The sequence below is a fragment of the Cydia pomonella genome, chromosome 6, assembly GCF_033807575.1.
Source record: "Cydia pomonella isolate Wapato2018A chromosome 6, ilCydPomo1, whole genome shotgun sequence".
Lineage (NCBI taxonomy): Eukaryota > Metazoa > Arthropoda > Insecta > Lepidoptera > Tortricidae > Cydia > Cydia pomonella.
In genome coordinates this window covers 25,591,496-25,617,108 of record NC_084708.1, presented here as the reverse complement: position 1 = coordinate 25,617,108, position 25,613 = coordinate 25,591,496, and the positions used below count along the sequence as shown (strand labels likewise).

General features: G+C 36.7%; 1 protein-coding gene across 1 annotated transcript; it reads left to right on the top strand.

Moving 5' to 3' along the window:
- Positions 1 to 265: 265 nt before the first annotated feature.
- LOC133518644 (uncharacterized) lies at positions 266 to 24,544 on the top strand. Its single transcript, XM_061852325.1, has 19 exons — positions 266 to 778; positions 2,556 to 2,682; positions 3,517 to 3,659; positions 4,183 to 4,285; positions 4,551 to 4,718; positions 5,312 to 5,384; positions 6,209 to 6,362; positions 6,919 to 7,066; positions 9,109 to 9,300; positions 10,628 to 10,767; positions 16,590 to 16,716; positions 17,949 to 18,091; positions 18,843 to 18,945; positions 19,702 to 19,872; positions 20,240 to 20,399; positions 20,903 to 21,050; positions 21,922 to 22,111; positions 23,042 to 23,233; positions 24,374 to 24,544. Exons 1-19 carry the CDS (start codon positions 683 to 685, stop codon positions 24,508 to 24,510), a joined length of 2,715 nt encoding a protein of 904 aa, XP_061708309.1. The 5' UTR covers positions 266 to 682; the 3' UTR covers positions 24,511 to 24,544.
- The last annotated feature ends 1,069 nt before the right edge of the window (positions 24,545 to 25,613 follow it).

The window sequence follows — 25,613 nt, the reverse complement described above, 5'->3', positions numbered from 1 at the left end:
GAATTGGCCTGTTAATCGCAGATTTGCACCAGAGAGGGTTAAATTTATTGATTTAAACAGTTCAATATATCGATTATAGATAATAAATAATTGATTCTAGTTCGTCACGCGCTGCTCCTAGCAAGCAGCAGTCGATCCTTCGTAGTAGGCTCGAGACGTCAACGACGCTAGGATGTAGTTGAATCTGATGAGTTATATCTTACTTTGATAGTCAAGATTTGGATGCATATTATACATTACAGCTGCTACTACTGGCAACTGCTATTATTGGCCATTAAGTGTATCGTAAAGAAGTTTTTTAGTAGAGGTTTTTAAATAACCATTCAAATGATATAAAAGTTGCCAGATTATTGTGATTGTGTGCGTTCGGTGTTAGTGTTTGCTTTGCGACGGTAAAAGAGCGGGTAATGTTTAATCTCTGTTGTTCTTGGTCGGGGATACAATACAGATTAACTAAAGTGACTTTTCTAGCTTAGAGCCCAATCTGTTAAATAAGTATCTCTTTTGTCCTTACCCAAAACTTCGGTTGAAAAGACGTAAGTTCCGTTCAAAGCAAATTTTACTGCCTTGCGTGTCAAAAGTTTCAAATTCATAGAACAGCTACAAAACGACCATAATTTTAAATTTTTTACTGTAAAATATTGAGGTTTTTAATTTGAAATACCAGTAAAGAAACGGTGAGATGGCGGTCCACGAAGCAAGAAAGAAAAGATATAAGAAAGTGCCTCCGGATGGTGGATATGGTTATTGGATTTTGGTGGCGTCTTCTCTGAACTTGGTAAGTTCTGGCGTTTCTTTTTTCGATATTTTTTAAACCACAAAAGACTTATCTCCAGTTTTTACTTATTTTCTTTTACTTCCTTCATTGCAATGAAGAGTATTTGTACTGTATTGTATTGTATCCCGATTTATCAAATAAAAAAGAAACTTTTTTGCAAGAATACATAGGTATGGTCAAGGAGTTTAATTTCCGTACCATTTCGAAGATCACAGTGGCAATAGTATGAGGTCCCTAGCGACTCTCATGTTGATCGTTACTGTGGAAAGGTACGAAATGGTACTGAAATTAAATTATTTGACAGGACAAGGTGTAACATGATATAAAACATAGTCATAATATTCAGCCGATGCAAATGCTCAAAAAGTAAAATCTACTTATCTAATCCTTATTTATAAAAATCTTATTTCCATGTATTCCTTTACTGAATAAAAACAGTGTTCTTGAAGCCACTTCGTTAATTTTCTCTTAAATTCTAGATAATGCACCAGCTAAATAATGATACTATCAGGAAGTTTATTAACAATTTCCGTAAAAGCCGAATCTATGTGGAATATTAATTTTTTGTCCTAATATGATGATGGGATTCTAAAGAAGACGGAAATACTTCAATGTTTTAAGAAGATCTAACGCAATTTTTTAGTTTTTGAAAAAGAAATCATGTATTTGACGTTAGCAGTCCAAAAGAACAGAGGATGTGCTTTGTCTCCTCTGATTCCTGGCAGAACCTGCACGCCGCGTCTTGTTTCTTTCTCATTTGTTGAAGCTAAGATTATGAGTTTCATCTTATTATTGTTTGTCAAATCTGTCACTGGATTTAATTCGTGTAGCTACCGCTGACCTGGCGCTAGTTACGCACCCTTAATGCCGCGCCACGATACGATCCGACCGGACCGGTACAGACTGATACGTTCGTTTCGTCCGTGCAATTTTATTTAAACTTAGTGTTAAGTATGTTCGTCATGTTTATTTTATGTTTCTTTCCTTTTTTCTGTTACCTTCCGTGATTATTTCGCACTCGATGGTCTCATCGGAAGATCAGCGCTGGAAGTCGCCAGCAACATGCTGAGATGGGGCCATTTCGTGACATTTTACTCTCACTATGTTCTCTTTTATGTCTGTCTATTGCTGTTTGTGTGTTTATGAATAAAACAAATTCTATTCTATTCTATTCTATTCTAAGTGTTTGTTGAACTTGAGGGTCCTGTCAGTGTTCTATTGCTATAATTGAATTTGACTCTACTAGGGATTCTAGTGTCAGTAACAGCCTGGTTATCTGAGTTAATGTGTATAATAATAATAATGGTGAAGACTTCGGCCTGGAAGAAAGCTGGCCTGGCCTGAAAGAGTTTACCCATGTTGACGCTAGCTCTGAACTTCCCATCCATAGTTCCCACATCCTACATCATTGCCTTTCTTAGATCCATCCGTGTGCCATTTTGTGAGGTTGGTTCTTTTTCTGTTAAAAGTTACCCCTTTTCCGTAACTTGGTCGGAAGGAGAATTAACCGCAGGTTTTCTTTAACTTACATCTCGGCGTGGTATTGTTGGTTACCTGAAAAGAAAAGATACATTAATGTATGAATTCGTGAACTTATATCTTTAAAGATATGATTTAACACCCGCACCGTCGAAGCTTATAAGTTTATAACATTTGCTAAACTACCTTTGCATGTCTACACTTCCTTATGTGTTGTGTAATATTCAAGCCAAATTTAATTTAAACAACCGTAAATAATACAGAAATACTACAGATATAAAAACACATAATGTTTCAGGTCTCATCTACAATGTTTTACGTATGTTTCGGAATGATTTACAATGACTTCTTCATCAAACTGGGCATCGGCACCACGGGCATCAGTGTGCTGACGGGGATCAGGGCGGTGGGCATGGCATTCTCCGGTTAGTACAACCAAGGAAAATTATAAATAGAGGTGGATTGTCAAAGAAAACTTTGTAGCCACAGTAAATTTACTGCCATCTTTCGACACACGATTACAACTTTTAGAACGCCATTTGACTTTGATCCTTATTCTTTCACTGATATATGTTAAATTACATCTATTAGATAAAAGTCCAAAGGTATGGCGGCCTCGTTTCGAGAGATGGCACCCGGTAAGATGGCGCCAGTTTTTGATATTTAACAAATTTAAAACATACCATTGAAAGAATGAGGATCAAAGTCAAATAGCGTTCTAAAAGCTTAAATTACCTATGTGTCGAAAGATGGCAATAAATTTACGTATTTACAAAGTTTTCTTTGACAATCCACCTCTATTTCAAATTCCCTTTGGTCCAAGTCATTTTGAAAAAACCAAGGGTTCGTATTAGCGAACTCTGTATCGATAAAGTGTGGAAGTAATATGAAATAAAAATAAACAAATTAACAGATGCTCAGCATGTCACATAGCATGTGTTGGGCCACTTTTTTAACCTTAATCTGTAGGCCCTCACCGTCTTGGAGACAATGCTCCTACCCGTCTACCCAATGACACTAGAGTTTGTCGACAGTTAATTATAGTGTTTGTTGTAAAATGTGTACCTATTATTGTAGACCTACTGTTTAAGTGAGACATGTCCCTACTTCCCTAGGTATGTGAACGGAAACGTGAAGCGAAACAGTTGAGCGAGCGTGGCTTACACCGAAATGAGCGCTGACACTACACCCCGACCCCTTTTTACCCCTGCACCACTCAACATTTAAGTGGTGAACCTATAGTTCATTATGGATTTCAGGTTTCATGACAGGGCCGCTACTGAAAATCATGAGCAGACGCAAGCTGGCCCTCGTAGGTGCTACTTTCTACAACTCGGGAATGTTCGGAACTGTGTTCGTCAACACGCAAGCGCTGTTTATTTTCTGTCAAGGACTTTTACAGGTTTTTAATATTTAATGTATACATTCAAAAATCATATATGTAAGGTCTATGTGGAGAAGACCATCTATCAAGTAAAACTGTCTAAAAGCTCTTACGTTGATTCTGATTCTTGCGTTTTTACTAACTTACAGAAGGTGGATGAAGCAGAAAGTGCGAAGTTGTTCCCTCTGACTTTGTCGATATTCCCCACATCGACCTTAAGTAAATAAAAATCCAATTTACTTCTATCCAAAACACACCAAACACTTTAGTTAGATACTTTAAAAACTTTGTCAAAATATTTACAAACTGTAGATATTCAAAAATTTCTGTTGTAGCATAAATATTGGATGGCGTGGTTATAATAATCTAGACGCGATTTATGTATTTAGTATAAATTTCATTTTGACACATGGAGAGACTTTACACCTCCATCGATCCATCTTATTATTGATTTTATGAAAATTTTAATTGATCCTTTATTTTGGATCCAGTCGTAAGAGAGCAGTACAAAAATATTAAGATCATTTAATTTCTTTTTCAGGTTATAGGTATAGGATTACTTTATACTGTGTCGTGTACATGTATAAACGACTATTTTATCGACAAGCGGTTGCTATCCACCGGCATTGTTCAAAGTGTGGCAGGTAAGGATCAAAACTAGTTTGTTTTCCTCGCGATGTTTTCATTCACCGATAAGCTAGTGGTAAATATCAAATGATATTCCGTACGTTACGAGTCAGAAATTGAACCCGCGACCTCCGGATAGAGAGTCAAACGTCAGATCCACTCGGCCACCACAGAAATCGACAGCAGAATAAAAATAGGGCCTTATTTTGACAACTTCATTCGCCATCAGGCGATTTGTCTCCTCGTTTGCCTCCTATATCATAAAAAAAACTTGGGTTGCAGCCGCCGCAGGAATGGTGGCGCCGATGATTGTATCGTGGACTATGGCCGAGCACGGGTACCAGTGCACGCTGATCGTCATATCGGCCGTCGGCATGCAGAGTTACGTGGCTGGGATGCTGATGCAGCCCGTAGCCTGGCATATGAAGAAGGTGGAGATCACTGATTCGGGTACGTTATTCTTCCTTTTATCGCCCATTGATCATTATCAAGACCATTTTAGCCTCCCGTTGCCCACTGCTGAGCATAAGCCTCTCTTCGAATACGTCACCCGTCCGGGTCTTAAGCTAATCTCATCCAGAAGTGACCCGCAATCTTCTGAATGTCCACCCAACGAATCATCGGGTACTCCATGCAGGGTACATGATTACCAAGATTATACGTATGGTATTGGGCGGGTTAGGACGTGTTGCTAGGCAAAGAGATGCTAGGTTCACCAAAATCCTAACGAATTGGTCGCTTCCGGAAAAAAGAAGCGGCTAGCGTCCAGATCCGGATTTATAGTTCTAGGGCCCCTAGGCACTTGGAAACATGAGGGGAGGGGCTTTTACATCTCAAAACCATTTCCAGGTTGCTGATGCCCCTTGGTCTTGGTCCAGGCCTTGCAGGCCTAGGCGGAAATAGGCGTCCATTAATTTGTTTCGTGGTCATTTGGAAAATCGCGGGGCATGTCTCATCTCCGCTTATCTCTGCCTTAGAGGAAAGGCACTTTAACAGTTTCAATGATTGTATAAGCTTTAGAAGCGCCTGTGTTTTTCTTTCAGAATATAAAACATTATTGGAGAAAGATGAAGACACATCTCAACCGGATGAAAACGACGAGAATGCACGCAGCAGGTACCTACATTGAAGAAAAGAGTGCCAGGCATTACTACTCTTATACAGCATTGATTTCAGATGTACTAACTAAAATAGCAGAGAACGTTGGTATCGATACTATCAATATAAGGATAAAAGGCGTTAAGGCGTAATAGATTCCATGACCCCAGAAATATCAATTATCAAAGAAATGATAAGAAATATTCCATACAAAATAGAACGTTGTGACTCACTAGAGTGGTTCAAAAATATACTCGGTTTTGAACAGTTTATATTATTAAGTTGAATAAACGCTCGACATGTTTTGATCAAATTTTCCAGGGTCGTCTTCACGGAGCACCGACTGCACGCCTTTACTGCAAGATCTTCGAAAATTGTGTCAAAACATGTTTATTCGACTAAATATTAGTTTTATAGTTACGATTTGTTCAACAACTTTTCATTTTACAGGACCAAAACGCCAGTAAAATTTACAAGATCCAGCAGCGGTATCATGGTCGCATTTTTATCACCTGTCATGCCATGCGTCACTTTCGCACTTATAAACTTGTTAGAACGTGACAGACATAGTGACAAGTGATAAAGAGCCGACCATATTAGCCCTATAGGTCGTTTTGAGGGATAAGATATTGCAGAAAAGTAACGGAGTCAATAAAGCTCGTCTCATGTACGCTAAATTTAGCTTTATTCGTGGCAATAAAAATAATCAACGTCTTTCAAAAAAGTTCTAATACACAAAATAAAATGCATTTGTATGAGACGACCTGTCGAATGCTTTTGTGACTGATCCTACTAACATCCACACAGATTCTCGCTAAGTATCCTAATTTGTTCCTTGACAGTACGTTTGCGACGATGAAAACCATACTGGACTGGGAGATGGTGAAGAAGTACGGGCCGACGAGCTGCTGCCTCGGCGCACCAGCGGCCATGTTCGCGGACATCATGTTCATGTTTAACCTCGCACAGGCTTTGTATGCTTTCGATTGGAACGATGTTAGTACTTTGACTTTGGTTTTGTGGTAGACTAGTAGGAGTAGTATCCGCCCCAGATGGCAGACCTCCAAGATATCCTTTTCATGTTTTTTTTCAATTACGTTCTTGCTAAAATTCATAATCTTAGGTCGAATATCACTTTTTAGGGTTCCGTTGTCCAAATGGCAAAATTAAACCATTATAGTTTCGTTATGTCCGTCTGTCTGTTTTTACTCGTCAATTTTACTCGGAAACTACGTTTCCGGAAGGCCTGAAGCGTACCAGGGCCAGGTGTATTTTGCAAGCCGCTACTTAGGAAGTTAAAATTAAAACCAAATGTACGGATCCCTTCATTATACCTGGTTTGACACGCAAGTGCGCCGGTTTTTTATCATATTTTTAAGGCAATGTTGAGAAAGATTACTCTTCAATCAAGATTTTTTATTAATGTGCCGCTTCGTACCTTGTTAGAGTGATAATCAGTATGATCGCCGCTTGAAATCTCATATTGTTGTCAATGTGACAAAGAGTGGCTCAAAGTTCAAATTCCTTTAACGTTCTTTGTCTGATGTTCCAGAACCAAGTGAAATGGTGTTTTGCTCTTATCGCCTTCGGGGATCTGGCAACCAGATTATTTCTGATAATCTTCAGTAAATGGCTCAAGCTGCTGAGCAACCGCTTCATATATTTGGTTGGATTGATCATTGCCACGGCTACTAGAATTGGTGAGCCCATAAGTATTAATAGAAACACTCTTAACGCTGAACACACTGAAAAGGTGATGAGCAGAGATGAGTGGAGACGTTCTGCTATCAACCGCATTATTATTAACCTTTGGTATGCTTAGAAGCAGATCTGCTCTAAATACATATTCAACCAAAATCAACTTAAAACATGAAGATGTCGTTGCTAAATAAATGGCAAACTTTTGACAGGCGCATAGGAAAGGTTAACTAATAGAAACGGGACTTAGAAAGTCGGAGAAGACCCACCCACTACGCCGACCTCGAAACTTCGGAGGTTAATTTAAAACTTAATACGAGATTAAGTCCCGTTTCTATGATTTAATAATGTGTAAAAATTGTGAAAGTGAACCAATCTCTTCTCCGCTGCGCTGGATTTGTATTTAATTTACAACTTACATACACAACCAGCTAGAGCCACATAACAGATAACTGCAAAATAAGTACTGAAATCAAATGGACACACGCAGGCAGACCAAGGATATTTTACCAAACTGAACTACAAGCTCAACAAAATACTACTGAAAATACCTAGACGCCAACTACGTAAAATAGTAAGATTAATTATAGGACACAACACAATAAACAAACACATACACAATGTGGGTAAAACAGACAGCCCCACGTGCAGAGCGTGCATGGAAGAAGAGAAAACAACAAAACTCATTCTCCTAGACTGCAAACAGGAGCAAATACCTAGGGACTCCGTGCACACTAAAGGAGTCAGTTAGCAATCTGAAGACTTTGCGAGGTTTGTGCAGGAGCTGGGGTGGTTACAATAGCGCTACCTCGTTTCACGCAAAATAGGCACAATGGTTGTAGACTAACTATCTAACTAACTAGTTTACAACCAATGCTATTGGTTGATTCCCACACGTCTCCTCTCATCTCTGCCGCAGTGGAGGCAGCGTTAATAACCTTCGATAGACCTTACCTATACTACAATAAGGTTTATTAATTGTCATTTAACAGTGTTGAGTTGGAATTATGGTTAAGGTCCTGCCGTAGGGTTAGGTTCAAAGTTTAATTTTCAAAATGGTGGCTTACCTACAGACCCTACAGTTTTAATCTCGAATAATTGCACCAAAGCGTGCTGAGCTTGTAGGCACTTATTCGCTAGTTTTCCAAGAAAGACTGAACGTTTTTGCTGATTTTCCATTTAATAAAAGTTTCATATGCCGCCAATTATTTTTCACCCGATTTTGATGGTTAAAGGCTATCGTTCTCGGCTCTTGCCTCTATTAATATTACTGGCAGCGTAAATTTTATATGTTCTTCATTTTCAATGCTTTAAAATGACATTTTCGTCAATATATAAACTAAAACATGCAAAACAATTCCAATTTTATGACAATTACGGAAAATGGCTGGCGCGTTATTTTTTTTATGCACGATTCCAATGCGCGCGCAAGGCAAAGGCGCGAATGAAATCGACAAACGTATTTTCGTATTTCTATTCGACGGATGGAGATCAAATCAATAAAATGTTATGTTTATTCATAATGTTGGGTGTGATAAAACCTCTTTGAACTAACATTTGAAACCTTATAGTTGGTTTAAAAAATGTATTACTCGACCAAATTAGGAAGGCTCCGTTTCCATGCATATTATTAGCAATCAGTTACCTTCTTAATACAGTCGGATAATATAATGAAAAAGCACGAGTGTTATAAAATACCGAAAAAGCACGCGTGTTTAATATCTAAGATTATGAGCCAAAAATCGGTGGAATAAAAACGTCGTTTTGAGCAAGTGTGTTGAAAAAATGATTAAAAACGTCGGTAAATAAAGGTAATAAAATAAATTCGCTACAGACGGGATCTAATAATAGCAAATGTCCCAGCAAAACATCAAAACATTTGTGTAACTACCCGACGAAACGTCTATGAAAAAAATTGGGGTAGCATCACATTTTCAAACCACCCATATGTTAATTATAGTCAATATTTAAGTCAATATGAGCTCAAAACGCAAAAGTTTCAAATTTTAATATGTAATTCTTCTCAAAATAGTTTATTTTTCAGCCATGCTCTGGATTTCCGACTACACCGAGATCCTTATATGCCTCGCTGTGATGGGCATCTCTCGCTGCATCATCGTAGTAATGTTCGCATTGGTGGTGTCTGACCAGGTCAAGCCAGAGCAGTTTCCCTCGGCCTTCGGCCTCAGTATGGCCATCTATGGAGTTGTCAGTATCTGCTGTGGGCCCATTATAGGTAATTAAATAGATTATGTTGTGGGTATTTACGACAGCGGGAGCCGTTTTAATTAAATCACTGCCACTGGGTAGCCTAAAGGTTCAGTGCATTAGCCGCGTAAGTTAAAGGCCTCAAATCCGCTTTTTCCATAGGTAGTATATGACATCTAATGCAATATATCATTTAAATATACACAAATCAAACTATTATATTATATATTATTGAAATAGTTTTTTATATTTTATAAATATATCTAATTGCTCTAAGTATAAAATGGAGGCGCCTCTTTAACTATGCTCAACCCGTTACTATCAATATGTCGTCTCTTTGACTTACCGAATCCAAGTGAACGAGTCTGTATTACACTCTCTTTAGCTTCCGCTTACCCCTGCCACTTGCTAACTCCAGTATTGCCAGGTAAGTCATTCATTACCCATTATCCTGACATTGAACTTAGGTCATTGACATATATCTAAGGACGGGCCTTACGGGCACTAAGAATAGTACTAGTTCATGGGTGTCACTCACGAAATGGCGCGCGTGATGCGAACTCATCAACCAATCACGTTCTGGCGTTAGACTGCACGATTGGCTCGAATTCGTGTACGTGATACCGCCGCCGCTGTACTGGCCCCATTCTTATTGCCCGTAAGGCCCGTCCAAACATATATGTCAATGACTTAGGTATTTTAGGAATGTGGCCAAGTAAAATTCATATTTGCTTACATTATTTGTATTGTATTGTATTCTGTATTTTTTTTTTACATTGTACATAATGATTAGAAATGGGTGTTTACCTGTAAATAAAGAACTATTATTATTATTATTATTATTATTTGTTACAATTACTAAAAAAATATGAAAAGTTTGACCTGTTTCCAAAGTTATATGTACATAGCAGTACCACCTCTCTCTCTCTCTACATAGTAATCCCGTAAGGAATACATATAGAATAGAGACAAGAACATACTGCTCGCCCTGAGCGTCACGGCCTGATTCGAATTTTAAAATACGTCAATAATTAGCTTTAGACACTATATGACTCGGATATGTCATTGTGAAAAGTGACACTTTTGTTTGAAGAAACGTCACTTTTGACACTGACATATCCCATCCATATCGTATCTAGAGTAAATTTTTACGTATATTAAAATTCGAATCAGGCCGTTTAGGCAAATACTCCAGTCACAAGTCCACTCGAAAAATTGGGACGTCCCAATTTCTTATTAAAGATATCTTAATAGAGGTTCAGAGCGTTAGCTGCAAATGCCACAATCAAACATTGTATGTAACGGAAACCTTGCCCTTCATCTTTTAATATACTAAATCTATTCGTGTCCTACAGGCGCCATTCGCGACGCAACAAAAAACTATACCATCATGTTTTCGATCTTGATCGCAATCTTCACTACCTCTACTGTGGCCTGGGCAATGGAGATGTTTCGAGACTGGAGACGTCAGAAGCAAGAGAAACAACGAAATAATTAATAAATATTAAAATATTATAGGATTTTTTTACACAAATTGTCTAACATTCAGAGTAAGTTCTATAAACCTTGTGCTGTGTTTTAGACACCGATAAATATAATATTTATTTGTACTGATAGGTCTAGTATAATGGCATCAAAGATATATTATATAAAACTCCGGATAAAATAAGTCTAAGAAAAAAACGTGCTTTGAAAAATCAAGAAAAAATTATGCCCGAATAGATGTCGATATACATTTGGCCTATACTCGGTAGATGGCGACACCGTTTGTTATTTAACACATATCAGTGAAAGAACATAGATCAAATAGCCATATGTTATTTTTAAAGTTTTAGTCCTGTGCCGAAAGACGGTAGTAAATATAGTACTACAAAATTTACAATACTTTGACATACTAAATAATCTTTGGCATAGAGAAATAAGTAAGCCTAGAGTTCTCACTCCATACATCACATCAGTTTTCTTACCAAAACGTTTTTTACTTTGTAGTCGACATTTAGCGTCAAGTAGTGGATTTATCAGTACTACTCTGCTATTTGACATGTAGATGTCGCGACGAACGAAAAGTCTAATGCTCGACAATTTTCAGCTAATACTACGTATGACCGGATTAACTGGCAATCTATTTCAGCTCCACTTGTCCCTTCCTTGTTGCTTTCTTGTTGTTCCTTGTTTTGTCATTGTTGTGTGTTGTTGTTGTGTTGTAAATTGTTGAGCAATACACTTTTCGTCAGTCGTGACACTAGTGACATCTAGTGTCAAGTAGCGGTACTGATAAATAAAAGCGATACTTGACGCTAGATGTCGACTACGAAAATAAAAGCGTTTTCGTAAAATGTATGTACGAGTATGGAGTGTGCACTTTATGCTTACTTATTTCTCTATGTTTTTGGTGATATACAGTATCAATCAATACGCGAATAATGTCTAATTGACAACATTTCATATTTTTAAGTGCTACTTATTATTGTCTACATCGAAAGAACGCACTAATTTAAGGTACGCGTATTTTTTTTATTTTGCGTAAGTCCTATATTTTGGTCATAAAATCTATTTCTATTGTTACTTGAAACAAAAAGGCGTATGTAACAAACGTCATTTGTGAAAATCGTGACGTCACGGATCTGTTTCATACACTGGAAAAAACGTTGAATTAATTTACGTTTGAGCATAGACAACAGTGTGAGTGACATAACCTCAAACGTTAAAAATAAAATCACAAATTAAAAAGTGTCACAAACGTCAAAACTCAAGTCAAACGATGGTTTTCATTACGGAAGGTGGAGATAAGGAACGAAATCTCCATGTACCAAAAAGTGTCATCAAAAAACTTTAAATAGGTGGCGCTACAATACCTAGAGTACTTGAACAAAAAAATCAAATCATAGACAGCGCAATTCACTTCGTCAATAACGCCTAGGTTCTTAGCTACTCTAACGCTACTCTGGAGAGATTTGGAACTATTATTTATAGCTGACAGCTGGACACTTTTGCAACAGTTCTACCATAAGAGATGCCACTCCTCTTAATTCCACACTCCATAGTTTTCATCCCGTTTTCAATGACAATGACAATGTCAACCCAATCGGAAGTCATTTTTTTGCTTGTAGTGGCAGAACTGAAGGAGCTGGGTGACGTCAATTTCCGTTTTAACTATTTTTAGAGATTTTGAATACAAAAATTCGTAAAAAATATATGAAATTTATTTTTTCTAATCTACAGGAGCCCCTCTCGAAATGGTTTTCGATTTAGGGATATTGAAAATTTTGAAATGTTGTCAATTACTCTTTATGATTCGGAATAATATTAATAGTGTATGTGCGCATTTGCGGCAGTTTTAAAACCTTTACGTTGTTTCTTGAGTCAACCTAGACATGGAGTACATTACACAATCGGATATTATGTTTGTTTCGTTAAGATTAGCGCGGTTACCACGAGTTGGCATTGTACACTTTACTGCGTGAACTTGAACGCATTCCTTCTATCTAATAAATCCATTAGTGCGAGCGAGATTGATTACGATCGAGTTTACGCATTCGCTAACATACCTAAACGTCAAGTGTCAACTCATGGTACGGTTATAGCTCTTTGTTTGTTTGTTTAAACTTTATTGCACAAATGTACAAAAAGAGTACAAATGGCGGACTTAACGCCTTGAGGCATTCTCTACCAGTCAATCATTGGGCTAAACAGAAATAGTTAGTTTGGTGCAGGATTGTAAAAAGTTGATATGGAAATAGACACAAGTCGAGACTACTATGATACTATACTTACACAAATATATATTCAATATATATAAATAAAGATACATATATATATAATAATTATGTACCTATTAGTGTGAGATATCACGCAAACATTTAGTCACGAATGTTTTCAAATAAGTGCTTACGCAACTTGCTTTTGAATGTAAGCTTGCTCTGAGCTTGTCTGATAGAGCTCTTTGGTGATAAAGACCACCACATTTTTTGTATATATGTTTTGTTTTTCTATGAATTGGCAATAAATATTTTTTGTAACACTTACTCCAGTGCTCGCTGCTAGAAAACACTTCATTCGTGACTGAATTAAGTGTGCGGGCAATTTTGAATACTTCAAAATGTCGGGAACATCCGAAAATCAAAAATAATTCCATCGCATTAGAGTCCATTATCGAAACTACTCGAAATTCTATAGTAATCGAAATTACCCGACAACACTTAAATTGAATTCTGATGTTTCAGATGCTAAATCGTAATTCTTAAATAATTTTAAGAATATATAATAAATAATCAAATGTAATTTTTATCAATTTGTAAATTCATTATAAACTTAAAATGTTAATTTCATTAATATAGATTTTTAATAAATCTAGAAGCGCGAGGTTTCCTGACACAGGTACTTCATACCTAATAGGAGTACTCGACCACTATGTATTTACTAATAATAACCTAATATGGGGTGCACTTGGCTTTGGCCCGTGTTTTCCATTAAGCCAGTATTCCCAGAATACTGAGAATTATAAAGAAATGTAAATAATAATAATAATTCAGCCTATATACGTCCCACTGCTGGGCACAGGCCTCCTCTCATGTGCAAGAGGGCTCGGGCTATAGTCCCCACGCTAGCCCAATGCGGATTGGGAACTTCACATACACCTTTGAATTTCTTCGCAGATGTGTGCAGGTTTCCTCACGATGTTTTCCTTCACCGAAAAGCTAGTGGTAAATATCAAATGACATTTCGTACATAAGTTCCGAAAAACTCATTGGTACGAGCCAGGATTTGAACCCACGACCTCCGGATTGAAAGTCGGACGTCATATCCACTCGGCCACCACCGCTTACCAACCGTATTTACCAACTAAGATTGAAATGAAATAAATGGTTATCTTATATATTTTATATTATCTTACTTATCTGATTGTAACATGTTTTATTTACTTACCAGCGCAATTTTTATATAACACTTGATAATAAAAAAAAAACACGTTACAAATCTGTATTTAATGCCTTGTCATTGTTACTTGTAATTAGGATTAATCGAAATATCTTTCCTAATACAATAAACTGTTTTCGGTCGAGATACCATGTATGTGGTTTACATACAGATATATACATATTTTGCATCTTATTCAATGGTAATATGGTGAAAAATATATAAGTACCTACATAAATACCCCTGTAATGACCGTGATACTCAGTCAGTGACTGATACAATCCCGTGATATTTTTTGGAGTTCCATGAGTAAATTTAATTTATTTAAATACCCTTAAAAAGTTTAGCGCGGAAACATGTTTCTTAAAGACATGTGTAATGTTAAATTACCTACATAATTATGTAATTGATCGTATAATATAAAGCAGTAAACAATTTGAAAGTAAATAAACATTGTTTATTGCGCCACAAATGAAAACTGATTTAAGTACAATGTAAGTAAAGATAGCAATAAGCGGTCTTATAACTGTAAGCGATCTCATGTTATGTAATCAGTGAGTCTGATTTGTAATTTTTATGTAAAACCGAAATTTATTAACTCATTTTACAATAAAAATCATGTATTCTGCTGATAAAACGATACAAAATTTCATCATAAAGTGAAATGTAAACCAACGCAAAACAATGACTATTATGAAAGTAAAAAACAACCTTATTCCTCCGTCCCCATTTCACCATCGGACTACCAGACAATCGGCACTCCGGCATCGCTTCATGGTAGGTATTCCACAAATACGCACGAAGCGTTTTGCTTCAACATTTCTTATGCGAACTGCCAAGGAGTGGAATGCCCTGCCCGAGTCTGTGTTTCCGCATGAGTACAATCTGGGTCTCTTCAAGGCTAGGGTAAATAGGTATCTCATAGGTAAGCGTGCTCTACCGTAGACCGCATCATCACTTACCATCAGGTGAGATCGTGGTCAAACGCTTGCCTATCGTTATAAAAAAAAAAAGTAATCTTCAGAAACTGTTTATCACCGAATTACCCAAATATCCTACACACAATCGTAAACTAAATACGTTTTAAACAAAACAAATATTCTTTTATTACGATTCTTAACAAAATACTCCTTATCTAGAGTCAAAGAAAACGGCTGAAAAATTAGTGAAATAATTTAGTTTAGCAGACTGCACAGCTATAAATGTGTTGTCGGAGAGATTCCAAAATTGCGAAATTTTTCAAACAGTAAGAAGTGGGAAAAATCTCTCTATTCCATACGGGGGATAAATCAAACATTCTAGAAATTGATTAAAAACTTCTAAAATTTTGGAATCTTTCCGAAACGTTAAAAGAAAGAAAGAAGCACTGATTTTACCATGACCTCCGAAGAATTTGTGACGAAAAAGGGCTACAAGCTGGTGCCGCCTGACGGTGGATATGGATATGTGATATTGGTGGCTGCTTCTGTGAATTTCGTAAGTGCAATTTTGGTGTTAAAAACCTATCTATACAACTTGCTACAGACTATAAATAAGTTACAAAGTTAATGGCTGATTTGCAAAATTTGGGTAATAAAAACACGACTTTCAAAACATAAATACAATTTAAAATTTAATAAGTTGCTGCACAGATTTCTGGCGGTTTGTTAGTTATTACCTCGAAATCATTAATCCCATGTAGATATTCACATATTCGTGTTTTCGATCTCAAAAATTCTTAACAGATTTTTTATTTATTGAAGTATGATTTTATAGCAAAGCATGAATAGGTGAATAGCGACAAGGAATTAATGATTATGAGGTACATGACTTAGAGCATCGCAATAAGGTACAGTCTGTATCACCGATGATATTCACTTTATTTGAAATTGATCATGATCAGTTATGTATACATCAGGTAAATGTCCCAGTATTTGACAGTCTAATACCCATAGAAGCCTGTTTGTCACCTCTCTCTTATTATATTAAAGGTGCAACTATTGGGACAGCGTCGAGCACTGGGGGACATTTACGTTTAAACGAGGAGTAAATTTCAATATTTTTACCCATATAAGTACATTGGACTGACAGTGACATGAAATCAATAGGGACAAGGCGAAAACAGTGGCTCAGCTCAAACAGTAGCTCAGTCGCCCAAATATCTCCCCTCTCTTATATTGAAATTAGGTTAAGTGAGTCACTGTTCCCGGCTTTTTCTACCGAGCCACTGTTCCCTCCTTGACGCTACCCTAACCACTTAACTGTGGTCCAAAAACTTCCAACTAGGTACATATTATTTGAAAATCATAGTTCAATGCCAAAATATTTGTATAAATCGAAGAAATAACCCAGAAAAAACTAAAGTAAATAGATAATTTGTAATTACACTTGTTTCTTTCACAATTTATCACAACATTTCAGTTGACACCATCAATGTTTGGCGTATGCTTCGGAATGATATTCAACGATTTCTTCACCAAAATGCAGATGGGCGCAACTGAAATCAGTTTGCTGACAGGAGTCAATTCACTTGCCATCTCAGTTTCAGGTAAGAAAACAAGTATATTTCACATTTTCTACATCTTGTTTTTACGTATTCCTAAATCACTGATAATGAGAAACTAAATGGTCTATATTTCGACAAGTTGTAACAAAAAATTGTGGGGATTTAAGTAAGGGGCATATTAATATCGTGGTCTGATTAGGAAAAAGTAGAAGTTAAATATTTTAGACGCTAAAATTTTTTGGAATTTATATGGAGACGACTGTTGGCTGACTTGGACGACTTGCTCCTGAATAAAATCGCTCTTTTAAGCTACTGAATACAAATATTTTATTTTTTATTAAAAAATATATTTTTCGCGTAAAAAAAAATTCTTCCACTTTATCCTTATCAAAACACGATACCAAATATGCCTTTAAATGGATCCCTACTATTTATTTTTGTTACCACCCGTGCGTAGTACATATATTCTTTCGGCAAGAGGCGATTATTAAGAGTATATTTTAATAAAAAGTGTGATTTTTAAAGCGATGTAATATATAAAGTAAATTACTCTAATTACTGAAGTTGTGGCTATGATATTTGCCAGTTCAACATTTTTCAAAGCAATTAAAAAGTATAATTATGTTACGTTTGCCTAATTAAAAAAAAAATGTTTTTGACAATATTTTAGGATGTTTTGATATTTAGCGAGTATTTTTAACCTTTTGTGGTTGCTTAATGTAAATTTTAGGTTACAATTATAAAAAAAATAGACAGAAACATGAGATATTAAAGAAAACAACCTTGTTTCCATACTTTTGGCCTTGGGTGTAGGTATGAGAAAAGTTGAAAAATGAGGAACACTTGAAATACTATAAATGTCATTAGGAACCGTTTTAACCCCCGAGGCAAAACGAGGACTGTTATATGTTTGACTCCAATGTCTGTCTGTGTGTTTGTGGCATCGTAGCTCTCCAACGGGTTGACCGATTTTGATGCGGTTTTATTTTACGTGAAAGCGAGTTTTTTTAGCTATGTTTGATAGATATCGATCCAGCGGTTTGAAGAGATTTCTCTCTTTTTCAAAATGATGTAAGGCATTTTTGGCATAAAATAGATATTTTTGGGATATAGCGAAAGGGGGTAATGCTTGTCAGCATATTCAAGAAAGTATAATCACTTGACTTGGGAAATTGACTTTGGTGTTTGTAAAAAAGATGCAGAAGTTGATTCTAAGTATTTGCTTTAATAATGAAGATTTAATTATATGTGTACACTGCGGTATCTCCTTTCAGCGTTTCTGGCAGGACCGTTGTTGAAAGTGATGAGCAGACGAAAGCTGGCGCTGGTGGGTGCAGCATTTTTAAACGTGGGCGTGTTTGGGACTATATTCGTCAACTCGATGGCGCAGCTCATCGTGTGTCAAGGATTGTTGCAGGTTCCTTTTATTTTGTTACCTCGCATATACTACTTATTTTATACTTAACACATATACAATGTGTTTGTGCACGTATAGTGGAGCCGTTAACCACGTATAATACGATGAATTTTATCGACAAATCACCCCCCATACCTCAACCATTTCAAAAATGCACCATTGGAAGGGTTCCAAAGTTTTATGGTGCCAAACACTACTGCACTTGGTTAATGTACCATTATCTGTCCATTTACTTGTCACATATTTAAAAAATAATAATCATTCGATAGCTTATGAATTAGGGCATCAATTTCAACCATAAATATCGTATTTTACACAATCAGTCGAGAAATAATAACATAGAAAAAAATTGTCTTCAAAAATTTACATTTTATCTCTTTTTTCGACGAAGGTCCTTGACCTGTACTTTTTTTATTGTTAAATTAGTACAGGATATCAGCTAAAAGTTGACATCAAAATGATAGCCCTAGTTAAAACATTTCACAAGTTAGATACACTACACGAGTCCAAACAAGACCTTCTTATAATTTAGCTTTTTATAATTTAGCTTAGTTCTCATACGACTGTTGGCACTTAAAATTTAAACTTATTAAGCTTTGTAATTATTTAACGGAAGATCAAGGAGAAGTATGTAGTTTAATAGCAAAGTCAAAAGTTGGATAAGTTTATCAGTTGGATAAGTCAACGACATTTACACTATAAGTCCGGTTACAACTTAAACATAACGACGATTCTTTTCCATACATTACAGTTTTTCGGATATGGATTCCTCTTCAATGTGTCATGTACGATCTTAAACGAATATTTTCTGGACAAACGTTTATTCGCCATGAGCATCGCGCAAACACTGTCAGGTAAATATATTAAATAACATCTAAGGTTCTGGAGTCAACACAGCCCATACAGTTTCGTTATGTGGGTCTGCAGCTTATGCACCGCAAGCCAAGCGCAAATTTCGTCGGTCATTGCACACCGGGCTATAATTCTTAAAAGTGGTTTTTGGCGTTATGTAATGAACCATCGTGGACATCAGCTGCCGCTCCGTCGGTGAGTTGAGGAAAGCAACCCCGCATAAAAATTGTCATCGTATCCCGATTGAAACTTTATCAGATGGTATTTTATATTCTACTGTGAATAAATAATATCGTTAGCCAGCCTAGTCACAGTGGAAAGACTATAATATAAAGCATCCTGATAAAGCTTCAATTGAGATGCAATGAATAAAAAACAAAATTTCATATGACCAGCTGACGGTTTTTTCAGCGCGATATAACCGGATGACGATTTTTTATATTCAATGCATCTAAACTCTTCTGACTAAGTTCCAATCGATCTGCAATTACTTAATTTTTGACGTATTTGGGTACAGTTCCCTAACCCTGCAACGGAGTGGCAGGAGGGTTCATTACACATCGCTCTTAGCTACTTTAAAAGTTTTCGCCCGGGATGCTAGGCCCGCGGTCTATTAGCTTAAAGGCTCTTTGCGCTGGAAAGTTAAAATTTTCTTAGAATCGCGGAACGAGACAGAGATTTTCACGTTTCACGATAGATATTTTACAATCTGCCTGATCTTACGATCAGCAGCCGACATATAAACAACCATATTTCAGCGGCAGCAGCAATGGTAGCCCCCATAATAGTGTCCTGGTCCATGGCCGAGTACGGGTTCCGCGGGACTCTGATTGTCATCTCTGCAATTAATCTGCATACCATCGTGGCTTCAGCGTTGCTGCAGTCAGTGGCCAGGCACATGAAGAAAGAGGTCTTGGAAGATGTTCAGGGTGAGTTAATTTTCTATTTAGTATTTGGATGTTTTTATTAAACTTTTTTTCTGAGAACTATGTTTTTAATTTTCTCAAATTAAACACAATCATACTCACAAAAAACAGTAGACTTACCTATATTGCACCTACGCATGAAGCCACATAAGACGACCTTTTTTGAACTCTTCAAAATATGAGATAATACTTAGTGAGGTAACAGATGAATAAGCGAACTTATCCTTATATATAAGGGATCTCTTCCAACTAACCTTTAAGTAATTGTATAGAAAGCTGTAAGATTCAGATACTCAACACATTTTGATAATTATGTACAACATAACTTACCTATTTAAAAATATGAGTTCATAGTTTTGTCTGATTTCAGAAGAAAAGCTACTGCTACAGATGGAAATGTCCGCAAATGATCTAAAAAACAAGATTCTGCAAACTCCTGTTGTTAAATTAAATGATATCGAAAACGCAGATGACTTGTTTAATGAAAAGAAAGAGAAAGCCAAGCCATCGTCGATTGAAAATATTGTGATGTATGTATCTATCTACTGTATTATATTCAATAGCGTTGAAAAAGGATTACTTTGCATGTAAAGTACAGGAAACTTAAGTGATCCAATTGAATGTTTCTTGAGCGTATTCGTTTAATTCAAATACCTACTACTCGTATGCTTGCTGTACACAGTTAAGATTAGTTTTAAGTTATCCAAGTTTGGCTGCTTCATGATCAATTACCAATTTAGCAAGGACTTTAAAACAGCAAAAAGCGACAATATTGTCGAATACAATGTTGTTGATAATATTAATTTTTTTATGATAGGTCAGGTTCTACCATTAGAACTTAAAAATCTCTGAGATAACAAATATTAAGACAGGGCAATTGGGATGAAAAAAAGCAAAAAGGCTGTATCCCTCAGCTGCATACACAAAGGGTTTTAGCAATTTCACTGGCAGAATATAAAAAAAAACTATTTGTTAAACAAACTGACTGAAAGTATTTAACAGAAATAAACCCTATTTACATTTTCAATTTTAGTACGTGGATAAAAGACTTCCTAGATTGGCCACTATTCAAGAAATTCGCCCTAACGTGCGGCTGCCTTGGGGGACCCGTCTCCATCTTCGTTGACTCCACTTTCGTATACTTCCTCGCGCAGTATTTGTACGACCTGAAGTGGAGTAATGTGAGTATTGTTACTGTTTAGACATGATATCTTTTAACAAACAGTAGGCCTAAGATGGTCGGCTCTTTATCATTTGTCACCATGCCTGTCACGTTCTAACAAGTATGTAAGTGCGAAAGTAACAGGCATAGAACCATGCTGCCACCGCAGGAATGGAAACAGGAACCCCTCTCCAGAGATGCATAGATAGATAATCTATTTATTTGTTTGCCACAATTTAACTAGAGGGCCTATGGCCATATCTAAAATCATTTCTTTCGTTGCTTGCATTCGTCAAAGCTTAAAACTGTTTTAAGTTTTTTTACCGCCTATATTATTTTGTCGTGTCATTGTTTTGACTTACAATTCGATGTGTCGTTTGATGTTGTATGTACCTGAAACCAAAAATATGTTTTTAAAAAGGTTAGCCAAATATTTATTTAAATTCACGTAATGAATACATCAAAATGGACTCTGAACTAAATCAAATGTAAATATACGAAATTTAAACAGTCACAAATACAAAACCTAGTCAAACAACCCGTCCCTAGTCCTCCCAGATGCAAAGCTGCCCATCATGTTTACCGCGTTGCCACGCTGAATCGCGATAGACAGCCTCTGCATCAGGAATGACCCACAACGAGGGTCATGACCTGTCACCGTCAACCGCCACCCCAATTAGCTCAAGAAAATTTTGACCTAGGCACACCGGCACACTCGTTTTTTTTTAATTATTCCTTAAAAGTCTTTTTTGGGTATTAAAATGCACTAATTAACCTGTAGATTTCTTTTTATTGTAGTTTTTTTTTTCTCGACTGCCCAAGGGGCAACGGGAAACTGCAACCATGCGTTATATTATATTATACATTAGAATCATTACTTGACTTGACTCTTAGTTACTTACTGGTATTTTCATTTGTACTTTTTGTTTCAGAACGAGGTCAAATGGGCATTAGCCCTAATAGGTTTCGGAGATATTGCGGGGAGAATCTTCCTTATATTTTCGAGTTCTTGGCTCAAACGACTGGGAAGTCATCTCATATATGTAGCTGGTTTATTAATTGCTATTTTGACGAAATTAGGTGAGATGTTTTTAAGTCAGCCATATCAAATTAAGTATATAAACAAAATAGAAAATAAAAAACGGTCATGTGCTTATCGGTCCACGCATAATGAAGGGTTCCGTACCTTCGTACGATACAAAAAGTCTGACAAGCAAAAAGCGTATCTTCGCGGCATTTTAGTATTTTTAACAATAAGATACTTAATCTTAATTTACGCCCTATTCAAATTAGAGGGAGGGGTAAACATTATTTTGGACTTTCGCGGTGATTATTTCCAAATGTTAATACTAAATCAAAACAACGCTTTTAGAAACCTTAATGTGATTTTCAAAAACCTATCGAATAGTATATTTACTAGCCAACCAACCCCATCAAGTTGACACCGCGACCACATTGTGGACTCTAGTCAAAAACAGATGTCGGTTCTAATTAGTTTATCCTGTTCCTAAATAATATTCCTCCACAATGTTTAATGCAAGACAAAATTGCCAAAATTATACGCGGTTCCGGCCCGATGGAAGTAACAACTAAAATTACGCTCCAAAATCCTCAGTTAACTAACAGGGAGATATTCTTAATTATTTTTTGCCAATAATTTCATTTTTGATACAAACTTTTATCGCTGACGGTACTGCTCTGTCAACAGGCACCTAATATTTATCGACTCAATTAAAAAAAACCCAAATGCAATTAAGTTGCGTTGTTTTGTCACAGAGTTCCTACGGCCACGTCTTGTGTCCATCATCAGATCATCTGGATGATACCATAATATTGCATTGTCACCCAACTTACATATTACACTTCATATTACAAGTTTCAAATCAATCGAATACTGAGAAGTGGGTCTAATTTAGCTTGCAAAATATGTCCCAACAAACATATACACATACAAACATAGCAAGTTAAAGCTTGCACAGACGAACTAGACAATGTATAAAACCTTTCCAGGAATGCTATGGATCACAGACTACACCTGGACGCTAGCCATCATCACGATCATGGGCGTGTCTCGCTGCACCATCGCCGTGCTTTACCCGATGGTCGTCGCCGACTCCGTGGAGCCTGAGCAGTTTCCATCGGCCATGGGCATTAGCATGATAATGTTTGGAACTTTTGCCATGGTCATGGGGCCTGCTGTTGGTAAGGATGACTTTCTTCCACTTCTGGACTGACTTTAGTAGATAGTACTAATACAATCTAAGTATAGAAATGTCATTGTCAGGAACAGCTTATCAGCGAAAGTTTCTTGCCGGTTCCATATTGGGATACCTTTCTACAAATTAGGAGGGATTTAAATCTTCTCGAGTCAGAGGTGTAGGGTCGGCGTAGCTTTATTTGTCGTTCATAAGCGCATTGTAAAATGCCTACATAAAAAATAAACTATGGTGTTCTGCCTTTTCGCCGAAGTTTTATTGACCCAAACTTGACAACCAACTTTTCACAGATGATTTGCTTTGGCAACCAACATTCGGCAAATTTTCATTATGAAAACGTTTTATTTGGTAGAATTATTGTTAAGTAGATATTATTACGACATACTCGTACAACATTTGGAATACATTTTTTTCGCCAAATCATTCATTTGCCTCAAAAATAATAATACGATAACGTCTAGTCATTTGACAGAGACAAGATAGGTGCGACGACGAGGAAAGCGAGGAGGAGCGTCTTAGGTGAACTGCGACCCAACAGCGCCAGAACTGACTTTTTTGCATCGAACGATATTAGATTACAAAAATAAACTTTTTTATATGTCGTTTTAAACTTACAAAGTCATTCTGCTATCTAAAACATTGCGTTTTAAAAAGTGTATTTTTAAGTTGTTTTCCAAACGTACAGTTGTTAACTGTTACGTTGGGAAATACTACGAATTATTATGTTGAGTTGTTACTTGATCATTCGGCGAAAAATTGGTTGGAAAATGATAGTCGGCAATGATTTAGAGAACCTAAACTATCTTTATCTTTGAAGAGCACGAATCATGTTATACCTCCTTAATATAAGGCGCTAATGATAAAACTTACTCTCTGTTTCACGTTCATTATATACAGTCATATTTTGTACACAAGTTTCGAGAAAATCATTAAGTTAGAAACCACGCGCCATAACGATCAGCTGTCAGTGCTTGCTTCCGCCTGAAACAGGTTAAAAGTAATGTTTTTTATTGGGTATAAACAATTTTGCTACTAGGATCATGAAGAAAAATAATAACACCTCATGTGTACCATAGCAGGCAACATAGAAAGTTGACTAACAAAGACATTGCTAATTATTTTTCAGGCGCTATCCGCGATGCGACGAGCGACTACACAATCATGTTCCTGATTATGATTGCCTTCCTGGTAGTTACAGTCGTGGCTTGGATCATCGAGTTGCTGCGTGGTCGACGGAAGATGCCAAGTGCAACGGAGAGATAAATGCAATGAAATGAATTGATCTGAAAGACTTGTTTTATTTTGTTTAAGTGTGGCTGTCTGAATGACGGCGCGGCGGTCAATAGAACATAGTTTTGCTTTGAGAGCGAGCTTAGAAATATTTAGTCGTTATTAGTAGTTCGAACTTAGCAGCATACAATTATTTGACATCGGTATCTATAATAGTTATAATATTTTTTTTGCCAAAAATTTCATTTGTTAAAAGCTTTTATCGGGGACGGTACCTTTCTTTCTACAGGCAACGAATAGTAATCCAGACAAATCTAACAAATCCAACCACAATTAGTTTGCGTTGTTATATTACAGCGTTTTCATGCCCAGCCGCTGTACCCAACATCAGATCAGCTCCATGTCATTATAATATTGCATTGTCCTCCGATTTACAGATGTATGAAAATTTTTAGCTCATCCGGAAATCGGGAAGTGGGTCAAATTTAGCTTCCAAGATTTGATCCACACTAACAAATATGCACACAGGGCAAGTGGCTAAGAGCGCGTTGGGCCACACCCAATGGAGAGTTCCGTAATTACCTGTCAGTCACAATAAGCATAATATTAAGTCTACGCATAGTGCCTTGGTTTTCACTAGTCAAAACTAGTTTTCTTGAAGGATTTAACAACTGGAGTCGCCTTTAAGAGCTTACCCCTCGGCCGATGTATTGTATGGACTGACTTTTATCTGACATGGCTACATACATACATTTGACGTGCCTCTTACATACATTAGCGTCTGCTTTGTACAGAAAATTACAGACAAGGCGTCTCCAGTTGCAAATTCCTCCTAGCTAGTTTTCACAAAATGCTTTGGTGTTTAAAGGGATTTTAAACTAGTTTTAAAACAAGGGAAAACACATTTCAATAAAAACGCGTGTTTTCGGTAACATATACATCGTGGCATTTTCTTTTAGCGTGTCTGACAGGACCCCTGTTGAAAGTGATCAGCAGACGAAAGCTGGAGCTGGTCGGCTTTCTTAAATGTGGGTGTGTTTGGGACTATATTTGTCAACTCACTGGCGCTACTCATTGTGTGTCAAGGATTGTTGCAGGTTTCTTTTATTTTGTTAACACATTCAATGTTAAGAACA